The sequence below is a fragment of the Phasianus colchicus genome, chromosome 5, assembly GCF_987193195.1.
Source record: "Phasianus colchicus chromosome 5, bPhaCol1.hap1.1, whole genome shotgun sequence".
NCBI lineage: Eukaryota > Metazoa > Chordata > Aves > Galliformes > Phasianidae > Phasianus > Phasianus colchicus.
The window spans coordinates 26,288,799-26,305,900 of record NC_143440.1 but is presented as its reverse complement, the minus strand read 5'-3'; the positions used below and the strand labels follow the sequence as shown (position 1 = coordinate 26,305,900).

At 38.1% G+C, this 17,102-nt stretch overlaps 1 protein-coding gene across 1 annotated transcript in view; it reads left to right on the top strand.

Moving 5' to 3' along the window:
- SPTBN5 (spectrin beta, non-erythrocytic 5) overlaps positions 1 to 17,102 on the top strand; it is a 92,352-nt gene that overhangs the window by 31,831 nt on the left and 43,419 nt on the right. Inside the window, exons 28-33 of the mRNA XM_090141997.1 lie at positions 654 to 799; positions 1,743 to 1,857; positions 3,644 to 3,754; positions 4,892 to 5,071; positions 7,639 to 7,842; positions 8,980 to 9,129. Of these exons, the coding sequence (XP_089998123.1) occupies positions 654 to 799; positions 1,743 to 1,857; positions 3,644 to 3,754; positions 4,892 to 5,071; positions 7,639 to 7,842; positions 8,980 to 9,129 (906 nt within the window). The remainder of the gene's footprint in view (positions 1 to 653; positions 800 to 1,742; positions 1,858 to 3,643; positions 3,755 to 4,891; positions 5,072 to 7,638; positions 7,843 to 8,979; positions 9,130 to 17,102) is intronic.

Here is a 17,102-nt window from a genome sequence, read left to right as displayed (position 1 = left end):
GATGTCAGGCAGGTAGCATTGCTGAACTTTTGCATCATGCTACCATGGGGCCTGAGCTGCATGAAGCAGCCGCATGCTAAAATACTTAAGCTTTCAGATACTCAAAGAGAATCTCCCATCTATTTTTTATAGCCAGATATTTAAATCTGGTTTACCTTCAGCATTTGTGAAGAAAATTCCTTATGAAGGGACATTACAGCCATATCTTTTCACATGGCATAGAAATTATTATAAAGTCAGCACCTTAGAAATCAATACCCATTCAAAATCTTTATTTTTATTTCAAAATATGTTGTGTCCTAAATTTTAAACTCAGATTACGTTATTGAGTTACAATACTCAATAAAGATTTATATTCCTAAAGTAAAAACGTAATGTTTTAATATTTGCAATTCACTGTACATTGAAAATATATGTTTGTTTCTATCCTCGGTAATCATGCTTCTGCCTTGTATCTGCATTGCAGACCTCATATTTTGCTAGCAATCTGTAGTTCCTCACTGCCTTTGGAAATAAAATCCAGTCATTGATATCCTCCTCTTCAGTTTCTCCATCTCCATTTGTAGTCAGCTTGTTACTTGTCACTCTGACACCTAGAAGGTACGACAATTGTCAACAACTTTTTGTTGTTGTTGTTGTTTTCCTTTCAAAAGCAACTTTGTGCTAAGTATGACACTTTCCGACACCAATTGGAAGCGACTGGGAAAAGAGTTATGACTTGCCAACAGCTGGCAGAGAACTTGCTAAACTGTGGTCATTCCGAGTCCCGTGAAATCCGGCAGAAGCAGAAAGAACTAAGGTAGGACACCTGTGTAGGCTCTCTAATGCTTTGTCCTTTCAGTTCACTCTTGAGGACGAAGCAAGGCGAAATTAGAAAATGGTAAGGCATGCCCCCCAAATCTCTAATTGCAAAATGTGTGTTTTTCTCATTGATAGAGAATTGTTGCCATGCCTCATTTGAAAAAAAACTACTACAATATAGACATTATCTATTTGCTGATTTGCTTTTTTGCAAATTGCATCAGAGATTCTTTGCAAGCAAGAGGTAATTGAACTTCCTTTTGTCCTTTGGAGAAACGTTATCTAGCTATAGAGCTGGGAGTTTAGTTGAATCATTATTGCTTCTAATATTTTTAGCTTGAATCCCATGACTGCTCTGCAGCTTTTAAGATGTTGAGCCTCTTTTGTCAAGCTCTGGTCCAAGCTGGCCTGAAAGAGAAGGGTCAGTGACTAGTAAAGTCTGATTCAATCCCCCAAATCCTGCTGTGCCAGTCATAGTGCTGGCAGTGGAAATCAGGGGAGAACTCAATTTAGTCATTAATCTAGTGTCCAGATAATTGTGGCACTTTTAGGGAGGCAAATTAATGTAGATGAAGAGTTATACTCATCTTAAAAATCGAGCTTCATGTATATACTTCCTCCAGGAGTCTTTTTTCCCAGTATTTTTCCCCTTCTAGTTGTAAATTCTGAAGCATGTAAAGGCTGAAAGACTTATTGAGGAGGCATGCCCGTGTCTGGGCAACAACTTAAGTGTCTGAAGTAGACAGAAGAGTATGGGCAGAGTAGGGTGACAGATGTCCTACCCCTCAGAGAATCACTTCAACAGAATTTAATGGCAGGACTGAAAAAGCACGCAGAGGTTTTGTTCTTAGCCTTTCTTCAGACTGTTAATCTCCTTTACTCCTAGTTTGCATGTCTTACATGTTTTGTGTTGGTTATTTTTTTTTACTATTTCTTCCTAGAAACTCTTGGGAGGAGCTGTTAGAAATTACCAGATTACGCGGTGAGCGGCTGAAAGATGCAGAGGTGATTCACAAATGTTACCAAGATCTGACAGATGCTCTGGCACACATTGAGGTAAAAAACACTGGAAATATTTTATATAAGGAAAAGTTCCATTTCAGCTTAATTTGTGGAGTATTCTTATGATTCTTAGTATGTTTACTGCTGTCTTCTAAAATATCTCAGTAAGAAACTCACACGATTACTCAAACTGAGTAAAAACAAAAAAGTCTGGGTAATTTTTGAACACTTGACTGCTCACCATATGAGAACCATTGGTGAAACTGAGTACAGCTAGGGATAAGACAAGTAGATTAGGGCCTGAACTAAGTTGTCTCATATTGTAATGCGTGTAGTAATGTTTTATTCAGCCTTCAAGACTAAGAAACTGTACACTGTCTCACTGTTTTCTTCTTTCTACACCACTGTAGCCTTCTGTGCTGAAGAGAGAAATTTCCAGTGGTTTACAGTGACAGTTAAGCCTGGGTCAGGTAGTTATGTAACCTGGTGCAAAAGCTGGGCCAAAAATGAGTTCTTTTCTTCATTTCTAGTGATAGGTAATGGCAATACTTTAAAGCTCCCAGTATGAAAATGGGAGAGAGGCAAAATCTCAATGAAATTCTTCAGGTTTCTGTTTTAACTAAAAATTCCAAAGGATTTTTGGAAAGAAACCACATCGTTGCAATACTGAGAGGTGTGGTGTTCCGAGTGCAGATATGTATGGAAAGCAAGGCAACAGAGCCTCCACTGTTTGCAAGGCAGCAGAGCTTTGCTGGGTTAAGTGTAGTAGATTTTTCCATTTGCTTGTAATGAAAAGGCTGCCCTATGTTATTCCTGTTTTCTTTCCCTGATGTAAATGGAAAATCAAATGTCATATATTCTACTGTATATCAGTTGAGGTTTTCAGAACCTGGCACATATTTTAACTTTAAGAATGAAGTAGTTAATTCTGTAGCTATGACAAGTGACAGTTTAAAAACATTCCACAGACAACTCTTGATTAATTCCTATGGTGGGTTTGCCCCAGCTAAACAGTACATACTTCTTGCATTGTCTCCTGTTAATAAACTGAGTGGGAGAGCAATTTGCCGTGCCCATCCCTTCATTTATCTCCTGCACAGATGCCTAGGGGAGAATGTCTTTTTCTCAGAGGAACATAGTAATGGAAAGTCTCTCTTAGGTGACCAACACCAGTGCAGTCATATCATAGGCTACTACAGCATACAACTCCTTACTAAGATATATTGTTTGCATCCCAAATGAGCCTGTGAATCTATTACAGAAATGTATTTCTATGATTAGAAACATTTTTCTGATTTTTTTATTGAGCTGGACTTTGGACAGTTTTCTATTTTGTGACAGAATTGTTTAGTGTGTCTAATCTTTACAGTAATTCTTCCTTCCATTCTTAACTTATCTTTCCTGGACATGCATAACTAAAGCTTTGTGTAAAGATGATTCACAGATCATCTGCATTCCAAAAAATGGCCTGAAACTAGTGGTTGTTAATACTACTTCAATAATTCACTGTATGTCACTGCAGTGGCTATTCAAGGTTAATTCACATTGCCAAGTCTGTAAGATGTTCTCTTTATTGTCTGATCAAGGAAAGACTTAAACCTTCATCTCTCACAGTCTGATTCAGTAGCTTAATCACTGTGATGCTTACCAGGGAGTTACTAGGACAGGTGTGCTAGGACAGAATTTTCTGGCTTCCTATTACTTGTCATGGTTGAGTGACTAAGAATAGTTGTCCACACCTGTGCAGTATGCATGCACAGCTTGACTAAAGTAGGCTGCTGGTGTATTTTGTTTATAAGTTGCGCTTAACAAAGCTTGCTCTGATTTTTCTCCTTGCTAGGAGAAGTCTAAAAGTATTCCAGATGATGTTGCAAAGGACATGAGAGGTGTGCAAACCCAGCTCCGGAACCATGTGGCCCTGGAACATGAGCTCCTTGGAAATGAGCAGCAGGTAACAAAAGTAATTTGTGGTCTTTAATATATAATCACAATGTAAGCTTCCAAGATGGTAATAATAATGTAGTATTATGGATATGTTCTATGAAAGCCTGGAATATTCTAAGACTCTTCCTCCATGTTTCCTGCTTTTTTAATATGTTCAAGATCTGCAGGTGATTATAAAAGCACGTCATTTACAATCTTGCAGAGAAGGAGCATATTATAATGAGTACTGACAATTGAAGTGATTCACAGGGATATTTTTGATCACTATTTGAAATGTATGATTACACCAAGCTTTATGAGGTGTCCACCACATAGTCCAAAGCTTGCCAGATGATTATGATGAAAAATCCAGAATCTCTTTAATTATTAGAAAGGCTGAATTGAACACAAAACATGTTAATTGACTATAGAGGATTATAGAAGGAAAGATGGGGCAGTAGCCTGGAGATTTCAGTATGTTTAGAGGATTTGAATTTGGACTATGAGAAAGAAGAGAAGGGCTTGTTATACAAACTTACAGAAAGTGTCAGTTCAAGAGCTATTGCTTAGAAAACTTCCTAATACATGATAGATTAGCATAGCTTTAACTAGACCTAAGAAACCAGTATAAGTTTTATCTTCATCCCTTTGTTTTATCAATTTAACAGTATTGCTAACACAATACGTGTTATACTGAGATTACTAAACTTGCTATCTCAGAATCACTTTTCAGTGTCCTCACATCTTAGCCTTACATCAGAAAATGCTGGAATTTATGCCACCAGCTCCTTGTTTCTTTTAAAGGTAGAAGAGCATGAGATGTGCATGAATAGAATGCAATCACTGTTAAGCTGTTTAGTCACTGGGGAAAACAAAGTATAATACCTACTGTTTGCATTGTTTGTGTAGTAAGAATGGCAAAAATGAGAAACAAAATCTAGTTGAAAAAAATAGGTTGTGATGAACATTAGCAAACACTGGATGTCACTGTTATTCCATCTGAAATTAGGGATATTTTTGTTTAGCATGAGAAAACTCGGATCAGAAAATTTTACTTGAATTATAACTTGATTTAGAATTAACATAGTTTTTGTCATAATTTTCTTGATATTAGCTGAATCTCTATGACTCTTTCTTACCTTTCTTGTTTCTTCCCTGCCTATAGCTGCAGGATCTGATCCGCTCTGCAGATGATGTGCTGACTCGTTGCACAAACGAGCAGGCATCAGACCTGAAAGCAAAGCAACAGGCAATAGCAACCAACTGGAAGGCCCTGAAGTCTAAAGTGCAACTGCGTAGGGAGCTTCTGGAACAAGCACACAAGCTTTACCAGTTTCAGGCACAAGTAAGCACTTCTATCTTCTGTCCCCTAGTACACAGGGATACGTTTGTCAGTCATAGGTATACTTCTGAGCTGCAAAGGTTGATGTGAATTGCTGCAGGTGCTATCTGTGTTATTAACTGATTAAGTGCTTGTAGCTATTTAGAAAGGTATTAGAGGATAAGGATATTTTTACCTTCTGTAGGAAGGGAAGCTCAGAAATGGTCATCACTTTGCAGCAGTAGTGATAGATTTATTTTCTAAGATTCTTCCACTGATAAAAGTAGATTCATGCTCCTATTTATACTGGTCAGAAATTGGATCTCTCTCTCTCTCTGGGCATGCAATAATGATCCATTAATTTATTCCATGAAATGTATTAAATACAATTCATGGGTCTTTGCTGGATCATGGCAACAACCTCACGAGTTGCTTAAACACAGTGATTCCATCATAATATCATTACCTGCAACAGAATTCAGGGGGAATACAACTTGCCAAAGAATACTGTGCTAATGTTAATACTTTCAGTGAAATAATTTGTGATACATTTCTGCAAATTACTAGGTTATTGGTACAAGTACTACAGTGGCAGGTACAAAACAGTGAAGATGCTCTCTTCTACCAAATACTATACATAATAAAGGAAAAATAAACAATCCTTTTTTTTATATGGATGCTGACCACATTGTTCCTGTGCTTCCAGTGGGGATGAAGAAGTTGCTAATGTAAATTTCTTGGATATCTTACATGGGGCTTTTTCTTAATGAGATTTTGCATTGGCTAAAAAGCAAATAATGAACAAATCGATGTCTTTCTATGAAAAGAAAATTCTGTATAATCATCCTGTGTATTTCTCTGCATCCCTCCAAGTATGATTTTCCGTAATTGAAGAGCAGGGTTCTCCCCAACCTATAGCACGCAGTAACAGCAGGGAGTTCCATATCTTCCAGTGAACTAAATCAAGGAATCAGAATTTAGATATAGACATATTCAGTGTTTCTGAATTGTTTAAGACCCGTCTTCTGAACTTTGTGCAGACTGATGCCTGGTCTATCCTTAAATATTGTTGGCATTGCCAGTCCAAAAACAATACCTTGTTGGCTTTTGACTTGTTCCTTTGCATTAAGTATTCTGAGATGTACAGGTTTCTTGTCAAAATGGGTAGCTTAAATCTTAAGGAGTCTTAGACATTTGCACTATACCAAGTGCAATGTCAGTATCCTCAGTGACATGCAACTGTGCATGAATTATGGTTCTGTAAACAAAAATTACATCAACAAATGTACTCCATGTGCCCCTTTAAAAGGATTGCGATCAATAGGAAATCATTAAATATGTGTGTTCACTGGCTTTATGATAAAAGTATCTTGGCTTTAGAGTTTAAACTCTCAGAACCCTGAACAGACCAATTTCAACTGTATGGTTCTTTTCTGAAACTATTTTTTCTGTACTCAATTTTAATGAAAGAGATAAAAATTCATGGATAAGATGGAACAGGCAAGAATCTATTTCCGCTGACTATCTTCCTTCACTGGAAAAGTAGGCAACCATTCACAAGATTATTTTCTAGCTTTCTGCAGGAACAGAGCATTTTTCTTCAGCACTTACTGTCTGTAACAGTTTTCTAAAATACACCAAGAAACCAGAAGGCTTTCTACCACCTCAGAATTGAATGAGATTATCCAAACATGGCTATAACAAAACTGAATTAAATTTTGAATTTTTTTGTACAGTTCCTTATGTTCCTGTTTTTCACCATGTAATAACTCATTAGAGCACAACACCTGTTAAAGATTCAAATGAGATGGCCAAAGTGAAGGCTCTATAAATTAAGTGCAGAAAGATGGACGAAAAAAGTTAAATTATTTTTTACTTGCAGAAGTTCTGTCAGCTTCAATCAAAAAATAACTCTCAAGGGGTTTGTTCAAGAATTTTCTTGCTCATAATTCCTACAACTGAATGTTCAGACATCTTAAGATATTGTGTGTTCATTGGTCATCAGGTTTTGAAAGTAAACTAGTGCTACACACTTATTCCTTCCAGAATTCTATTTCCTTGGCAGTCTCAGAACCAAATCTGCATACCTAACACATGTAAACAATTTATTTCTGAATTGTAACGTGCCTCTTTTCCACCTTGGTAAAAGTGAGCACTTTTTGTTTTTCACCTGAAAATTCTGATTCTCTCTTTCACTTTATAATATGCGTTTTGAATGGATTTTCTTTTAGCCAAAGCTAAGGCATAGAAAAGTAGAATTATATATATTGTTTAACCCAGAATGCAGAAAATACTTAAGAAATAATGGGCTAAAGAGCAATAAACAGTATATTGTCACTGCTGAGGTATGGCCCAGTTTGATTAAGATTATGATATTACAAATCATGTATGATTTAATATAGTACATAAAAAATTCTGCAGTCATGTTACATTCTCTGGTTGAAATTCATAAAAATGCTGTAAGTCTTAATTAAATATTTTCTTTCTTCTCTATGATTTTATTACCTGTTGAATGATCAGGATATGATTTTCCTGCCTGATAATCCAAGTTTGAGATGTAACCGTAACTTTCACGTTTTCTTGGGTTTCAGGTGTGGGACTATTTCTCATGGACATCAGAAATGATTAGGGAAATGAGAGCCAAGGAGACGATCCGGGACATATCTACTAGCAGCCTGAGACTTACTCAGCATCAACAGCTACTGGCTGAGATTGAAGCACAAGAAGAGAAGTATAATCAAGTTGTACAGCTTGGACAGTCACTCCTGCAAGATGAGGAAATAAGATCAGAAGAGGTAATTGAAACACATTTAAGTTCAAAATTGAACACATTCAGCTACTCAACACTAGTATAACTATCATTCTGAACTATACAGTATTGTAATCATACACATGCATCGATTCACTCACACGTAGTCATAAGCATGACCAGTGTTTACCTCAGCATGTTATCTAGGTTGGACACAGAAACATTTCCTACCTTAGCAGTAGATGAGTGCCGGCATGTCCTGAGGGCCCATTGCAGCAAAGCTGGGCTTATTGAAGAAGCCTAGTATGTTCTGAGCAGTGGAGATAATTCTACACAGGTTGAACCAAAGACCTGTCAACCAAAATGAAAATAAGTATATCAGAGAGTTTAAAATCAGTTGGGGCATTTTCTGTAGCAGGAAATTATGCCAGTGTATTAAATACCTAGATGTGAAAGACGAAAATCAAAATGCTAGTTTACTCAGGACGAATAGCTCCTAAAATTCTTATAGCATTTTTTCTCTCCCAGTAACTACTAGTTTACTTCTCCCCAACAATTTAATAACTTCTGTTGAGTATATTCAGAAAACAGGAATTCTATTCTCCCAACTGACCAAGCTATTTCCTGAAAATTCATTTAATGTTGTAATGTATAACTGCACTAACTTGGAGTCTTCCTGACTTAAAAGTCCTTTGCCTGTAGAAGAATGCAGATAAGATCAGTAATAGAAGATCTGTAGGTATGCAGTGTTTGGAAACTGAAAATACCTGAAATCTAAGATTGAGACATATTGGCAGAATATAGCAGAATAAGTTATGATATTAAATTATGTAAGTATCTCTCCTATCCCAATTTTAAATGCTATTAATTGCACTGTTATTAATAAAGATAACATAAGTAGGAATTGATTCCAGAAGGTACACTTGAGAAACAGTTACCTTTATTTGCTCTTGGCTTGGACTGCTATATATGCTATATCAATCATTCCTCTGTACCTGAGACGAGGCACCACTCTAATTATCTCTCCACCCAAATGTAAGTGCTGGAACTTGTCCTACTTTGTTTGATAATTTTGGTGCTATTTATAGTGTTTATCCAAGACTCCACATTATCTTTCTCCTCTCACCTTGTCTTCGTCTATGATGTATAATGACCAACATAAATTTTTGGAAATTGTGTTCAGATTCAGCAGAAGCTACAAGCTTTGTTGGAAGAGAAGGACAAAGTATACGGTGAATGGAAACAGAAGAAGAAGTGGCTGGACAAAATACATCAAGAACAAATGTTCTACAAGGATTGGAATCACCTGGACAAGCTCCTGAACTCACAGGAGGTATGTGAATTGTACGCTTGAAATAAGCAGTTAGACTTCAACATTTTAACTCTTCCAAGCCAAAACGGACATTACTATGCACCTACAACTTAAAATCCTTAAGTCTGTGTATAGACAACACGCTTTTATTGTTATTTGTGTTGCAGCGTCACTTGGAGACTAGCAATCTACCAAGACATTCACACTTTCTTATGGGAAGAAAACAGAAACTAAAAGTTACACCTTGCTACAAAGCTATGTAATTGCAAATAGATATAAGAGATAACATATTAGAACTTTGACAGAAGAGGGAGACAACAGTCCAGTATTATTTAGCTTTAGTTAGATCTCAGCATACTGACTGCTTAACCACTGACAAGCTATTTTGCAAGCTGCAGAAAAATGGGGAATAATAAATGGGGCTTGAAGGAAGACAAATAGATTTGCAGGTGCTGCTGGAAACCTCTCCTCAGGCTGAAGTTTAGTGCTGGGGAAATGCAACTAGTTGAAAATTGATGTTGTGAATTAGTCCAGGTCCAGTCCAGGAGCTGCCTTCTCTTTTTTGCAAGGGAGTTGATAACAGTGTGGAGATCTATGAAAGAATCTGACCAGGAGGAATAATCATTTATCTTCCACGTAACAGAGAAAGATGAGTTTGTGTCATGAAAATAAAGGGTTGATGTAGTAAATGCAAAGCCAGGATATTCTTTATACTATCATTTGCAGCTCTTGAAATATGTTTCTCACCAATTTCAAAGTGTCTTTCATCTTTCTTGCACTTTCCTGAATTTGTGGGAACAATCTAAAACAGTTCCAGCCTGAGGTCTGACATTTACTGTTGCAAAACTGGGAGTGAAGAATTCAAATGTCCTTCCCAGTCGCAATGTGCAAAATCATGAAATAATAGATTGCTGTAACTGTTCTGAGGCTTAGCATGCAAACCACATTGATAGGCTGAAGTTTGCCAACTGAAGGGTTGAAACAAAGCTGAAGAAGGTTGTATTTCAGCATCATTTCCTATTAAGGAAAAATCATTCTTCATTCTCCAAGACCACTGGCAGCACAAAACAATGGTACTTGATTTGTGCTGAACTCTGGTTTCCCCCTGTGTTTTGTCACAGGCACTAAACCTTTTGGAAAAGTGACACTGAGCTGTGCCATGCACTAATACTCAACTCTTTGGGGCATATGGGCTTGAATCCTTCTCTAATTCATTGCTTGTGAGAAATGCAAATCTTCGTTATTCCCTACAAGTGGCATACTTGGCAAATAAAACCTACATTCTTAGTTTTGCTGAGACAAGATATCAGGAGAGTTTCATCTAGTTTCAGGTTTCTGGAATAAAATAATGCGTGATTCTGCCAAGTAAAAATGTTTAGTTGTTACAAATTTTGCCATTTTGTAATTAAATATTACATCTCTTTCAATTGCCTTCCAAGCCATGATACACCAATGCTAAGCTCCTACATGGATAGCATTATCAGGGAAATGCAAACTCCAAAAAATTTTGGAAACTGTATTTTTTCTTTTATCATGAAATCAGCCAGCATATAGAGCAACCGTGACCATGGCATCTGCTTTGCTGTACATACCTCAGAGGTAAATATTAAGGTAGCTACTATAAGCTAGCATTTCTTCTTGCCCTGAGTTGTGAATCCCAGTTTCAAAAGACTATATTACTTTTACATGAAAGCAGTTGCACCTGATAATTTCATTATGCCCCTAGTGCGTTCTATTCAGGTAAACTGCAGTTCATATTAATTCTTTATTAGATAAATTTATCATTGCCATATGCTGTGAGGTGGACTGCAATAAAAAAGGGTTTTCATCATAGACTTGCTAAATTTTCTGGGGAGGATCAGACACAGTGCCTACATCTATCACAGTTTTCTCCAGCTCAAGCAAAGCCTGAGAATGAAGATTGTGACCTCAAGGGACATAAAGGGCAGTTCTGTTCTCAGAATCTTTCTCTAACAGTATTTTTTAGTATTTTTTGTAAGAACTTTCAAGGATCTGGGTACCTGAGTTGTTCTCACTGTGTTCAAAAGCGCCCAAAAGGTGGAGTAATAAGGTGTAGATGGGCCATTTCTTCCAGCATCCCTTTGCACAGATGTTATTTTATGGTCATGGAGAACAGTAACAAAATAAACACAGAAGCATGATGACAAACTGTTCTTATACATGCAGGTATAGAGAGTAAAGGAACTATCATCACTGCGTACTCTATATATTTCCTCCACCACCTTTTCCAACTGATTTTAAAAGAAAGAAAGAAAGAATGCTGAGATTGAAAAGAACACACCAGCTATGAAAAGGAAGAATCATGATCATTTTTCTCATTTCAGCTTGTATTTAATTCTCAGAAGATTGCAACTGATTGAAGAACTGTTGCTTTTGTGTTAGGTTTGTGCATGAAAAGAGTTGCAGTTGTGCTCTCACAGTTATTGTTTTAAGATAGAAAAATAGGTCACAATTTCTCAGATACCACAATCAGTAACAAAGTATCTACCTGCAGCTTACTGGGGAAGTTTCAAAACACCAATGGATTTCTATATTGATAATCTGAATATCACAGTCAGCCATATGTCCCCTCCTTCACTGACACTGTCCCTGCTATCACCAATCTATTGTGATACCTAGAAAAGATTGTTACAGCTTGGCTCTCAAATTTAACCTAGGAAATGTGTAGAAGTGCTATTAACTGGGAAGAGGAGATAATGAATTTGTTCATATCCAAGGATGCAAACAATCAGATGCATTCAGGATGAGTGTTAATATGCACCACTCCTGAATGCACCAATTAGACCTTTCTTATCAGGAATTATTCATTTTCTTCCATGCTCTTGTTGTGTCCATTCTTTTCATCAGTTGACACTGAACAAAAGTACAATTAAGAAAAGAGCTGCCCAGGAGCATCAGCTTTCCTCAGAGTCAGAGATTATTAATAAAAGCACATCTCAGCCATACTTCACAAGTCTCACTGTACTTTCCTCATTTTAAATCACATTTTACTGACTTTAAGTCAGTTTTACTGCTTTCAGACCAGGAAATGTTGGTGTTCACCTCAGTGTCCAAAGCAGTGTCAGTCTACAGTGAGTATATCTACTAGGGATGCAAGTTCAGCTTATTACGCTGCTGAAAAGCCAGAGTCTACGTACACATGAATTAAACTCTGTCTTAAAGGAATTAGTGGAATGGGATCATGAAGATAATCATTGCAAGATGAGGATCATTTGCTGCTATTCATGAAGTAACAGGAAGAAATGCCTTCTGAATTCTACTTCTTCCTTAATATGCAATGCATTGACCTGGGCCTGAGTGAAATCCCACCACAGCTGCAATTCCTGTATATCCAGAATATCCCCTATTCCTTTCATTCTCTCATCTCCCCAAGTGAAAATTCTTTGAACAGATTATTCCTGAGCTGCCAAACTCCGGTCTGAATGAGGGAGGAATACTGAGAACTGCTGTTTTTTTGCGGCTGCGAACATCTGCCCTTTGGATCAATCAGTAACTACTGGGTGTACTGAGGTTTCTTAACCACTATTTGTATTTTACTTCTTTGCATTTAAGAACAATTGGAAGAGGAATCTGTTACGTTTGGATGGAGCTCTGTTACTACTATCTGGAGTTAAAATATAGCTGCATAAGGACTCAGATTTTCTCCCTAGGGAGATAGGCAGGAGGATCCCTTTCAAACGTGCTTTCAAAAATTATTCAGCTAAGACATCTATTGAAGACTCCCAAACCACTTCCCCGGTGGGAATTTTCTCATTTACTACTTTTGGAATGGACAGAATCAAACATGCATTCAAAAAGAATTCCTCTCAAGCAAACAAATGTAAGCAGTGACTCCACCCCTTGTTTTTTTCTGACTTTTGTGTTCAAGGAAATACTTAAGTCAAATCACACGCATTTCACTGTTTTACATCTGTAAGAAAGCAGCTCCTGTCATCCCATAATTATTGGATCCTATTTTCCCAGAACTTCATATGCTTTAGACCAAGTCTCTCTCAGCAGCAAGGAATGGAGGAAGAAAGAAGGCAACACATGAGTGTTTTAAACTAAGAACTGCTACTGAGAATTGCTCTCTCATTCGCTGTCTGTGCCAGTGTGACTGGTTTGACTTCATGCCAGCATCTTATGTTACATCCAAGTTACTTAAACCTTCGAAGGATTTTTGCAGAATTTAGTCTAGGATTGTTCTATGCTAAAGAAAATAGAGCACATGTGGAGGAAATTATGCAAACATCTATCTTTTATATTTTTTTTTAATTATGAATTCAGTTGTGCCATTGCTTGGAACTGTTGTAGGAAACTCTCCGAAGACCTGCAAACTGAGATCTTGCCTTTCAGAGTGCAGACAAGCAACAGCTGAAACAGAGAAGAAAGAAAAAATCATTTTTGCTTTGAGCAGAAGCAGTGTCCTGCACATTCTGCTCTTTTCTAACCTTTTTACAGCAGCAGATGCATTGCTCAGGTTAGCTGCTTTCCTTTTTTTTCCACAAATGAAATAGCAGCAAGTACACAGACTGTCTCTGGCAAGCATTTTTGGCTCCCTCCTACTCTGTCTGCAGTCTCACTGTCAGAACACTCAGGGAGCAGAGCCTCATGCTCTGTAATTTATCTTTCTGCCCATCCTGCTCTCGTATCACTTTGCAGACGTGATAGGTGGTGGTAGCAGTACTAGAAGAGCTGTGTTATTTTATTTTGAATGTGGATTTTTTTAGTTTGCCTTTTTTTTTCCCTGGAGAATGCATATTAACCTCTCATTCCTTTACTTCGGAAGAAGAATGGAAATTTCCAGTACCAAAGGAAAAAGGAGTAGGAGTTGGTTTTAAAAAGAGGGAGAAAGGCAAGTTTCTGTGGCTTTGGTTTTGCATCGTTTAGGACTAAGCTGCAGAATGTCATGCAGGAACCATCGCTGCAATCTTTCATCTGTACCAGTCTATGTCTCTACTGCGGAAGTGATGCTCTCTCCCAGCAGAATGACCCCACCTCCTCCTTTTGAATCTATTGTGCAAGACAGGCCTTTCAAAAAAAAGCCACCCGCAGCAAGGCATCCTCCCACTGGTCAATCAGTTGCAGAGATCATTCAAGGAAATGCCAGCTCGTCACCAAGCAGTGTGCCTTCTGGAGCTTACTGTTCGAGGCTAGATGTCGTCCTGGAACACACAGACCGGAGGAAAGGTTTGGGGAACACTAGTCACTGTGCAGCTCTTTCAGATAGGATATCCAGGTGGTCCAGTTCTCCCAGAGACCCCCAGAGACGTGGATGTGGAGGTTCTGGGACTTGGTCAACGCCTTCGTCTTACAAGCAATATTCAGAAAGAGATAAAAGTGTTCATTTTTCTTCTGAAAAAATCAATCCCCTGAAGTTTGCTGTATCTTTGCCCTCTGATGTTCTTTCCTGCAAAGCTCCACCAAGCTGGACATCACGTCTGAATGTTGACCTATCTGCTATTCCAGATGTTTCAACACTCTGCAGCAAAAATAGGCATGCATCTCTGGAACCTTGTGATTCTTTCCCACTCCAGCAAGGCTGTAGCCAGTGCAATGTTCAAATGCAAGATCTCCACGCTTCAATGAAGCTTTACATTTCAACATGCAGCTTGACAGTAAAGCCTTTTCGAGCAGATTCCCATGCAAGCAATCATGTTCATTCAAGTCTTGTCATGCCACAATTAGAAAAGCTGCCTGAAACTCCAGCTGGTCTGTCAACAGGATCCCAGAAACCAAAAACAGGCTTCCCTTCAGGTGGGTCTCCAGCTCTTCAAATCACAAGATTTCATGTGACTTCCTCTAAGTATCCTAGCTTTCCCCAGGAAACTGTCTCCAGAGATATCTGGCTGTCCCCAGCTGCACTGACTGGAAGAGAAAATACTGCTCTTGGGAATGAAGTCACAAGCAGGGATTTAAGTCCAGAGCTGATTGTCTTTCAGAACCATCCTTCATCAGAGCCAGAGTTCGGAAAGACTCAGTGCGATGGGCTAACACCTGCTCACCACAAGGTTTCCAAAATCACCTTGATTCTTGCCACTCCTTGGACTGCAATGCCTATCCAAGTGGTAAGAGAATTTAGGAGGAGCCCAAGTCCAACAATCTTTATCAAAACACATGATGCAGGTATAGCTGGTCCATCTCTTCATGCAATGGGGATTGGGGCTGACCTCTCTTTATCAGTGAATCCAGTTTGCTGCTCAGGATTGCTTTCTACCCAACAGCCATGGGCAAGATCTGGTTTGAGACCTTCTCAGGAAACATGCAGCCTTGAAAGTGTATGCCCTGAAGACCTTTTGCCAAACATACCAACTCATACAATGTCTTCAGCTCGCAGACATGCAGAAGGCTCTTGGTGTCCATCTATCGCTGTCAACATTGGTTCTGGGAGGAAAGTGGTGAAGATTTCCATTCCATTCTAGGAACATTTGCAAACACAGGTTTTAAATTGCATTAATTGAACCATGTGGATTCCTTCTTGTATGCTTCCTGCCATGTTCCTGTTACCTGAGGATGACTTTTGGGCAGCCAGAAAGCAACTTTTGTTCTCTGTCATCAAGGCTGCAGATGCCTCTTGATCCTTCCTAAATGAAGCTGAAACTCTGATCTGATCCAGCTCTTGACAAATGTTTCATTTGAACCATTTGAGGTCTACTGTTAACTTGACATGCACAGTTCTGTGCATCTACTTACAGGTTTTGCATAATTGGGCTCCAGTGCTCAGCACTTTTAAGGTTCAAGGCATTGAAGCCAAAAACTGGTCTTCCTCTCTTAGTCAGTCTGGGACCTGGGACAATTTCACAGTGTAGTTTTTCTTACATTTTTCTTTCTTTCTTTTTTTTTTTTTTTCTATTGCTTTCATTTTCTCATTTGTCAAATTGTGTTGTATTTCTAAATGGTTAATACTTGGGTTTGTAAACTTTTTAAAGGAATCCTTGTTTTCAAAAAATAGTTGCAATTTAACTCGAGAAGAAAATAATTTTTCCCTTAGAAAAAGGGAGATATCACCTCTTCCTGGGGGAAAAAAAGGGAATTTAGTCTCCACTGCTTGTCAGATTTAGATATCCCAGAAACTGTGCAGCAGTGAAACTAAGGGGAATTTAAGAGGAATTTAATCTGCCTTCAGACAAATGTTTTGTAAGTAAAAATTGCAAGAGCATATGATTCTTGTCTAACACCTTGGGAATATTGATAGATGGGATGGTAGCACTTACAGGAAACCAAACACTGACTGGTTTCTGTATTTCTCCATCTACCTTTCCAATATCAGATAATTTTACTCTTATGCAAAATGGACAGCATGCAGTGGATGGGAGGGAAGAAAACTTTTAAATACATTTAACATTAGAATGCCAGACCTGTTCTGTGAGATAAGTGGCCAACAATACAGTGATGTCAGTATGATAGAAAAAGTGTATGCACGTATTTTTTAGAAACAACTTAGTGTGTTTTATTTCACTTGTGACAAAGTATTGTATTACTTAGTTGTGAACAATATGTAATCATGGTATTAAGCATATGTATTTACTTTGCTAACACTTTTACTCCGTTATTTCTTTTTTATTATTATTTATTTACTTTTATCAGAAGAAGATGAAATCAAATTTTGTTGTTATCATTTGTCTGAGCAGAGTTTGGGCTGAGTTACGTTCTTCAAGTGAAAGCATTTAAGTCTGGAAGTAATACTAGCCTTTAGTACATGCTTAGAGCTGAAAGATTTTCAGTGGAGTTGCTGCCGTCCCAGCAGCAAGCCCCAAGCAAGCAGTGGGGGGCAAAATATGGTAAGCTTGCTGTACTGTGAAGAGAAGAGCAGAAGCAAGAGAAGGGAGTGGATTCACAGAAATACTTAAAATACTTTTTCTTCTAGAGAAATGAAAATGACATTTATTGGAAGCCAAATTTCTTACAGCGCTGTCTCAGCTTCCAACATGTCTGTATGACTGTTTCATTTAGTATTTTTCCAAAAAGCAGAGCTGGCCTGTGCTGCCACATAA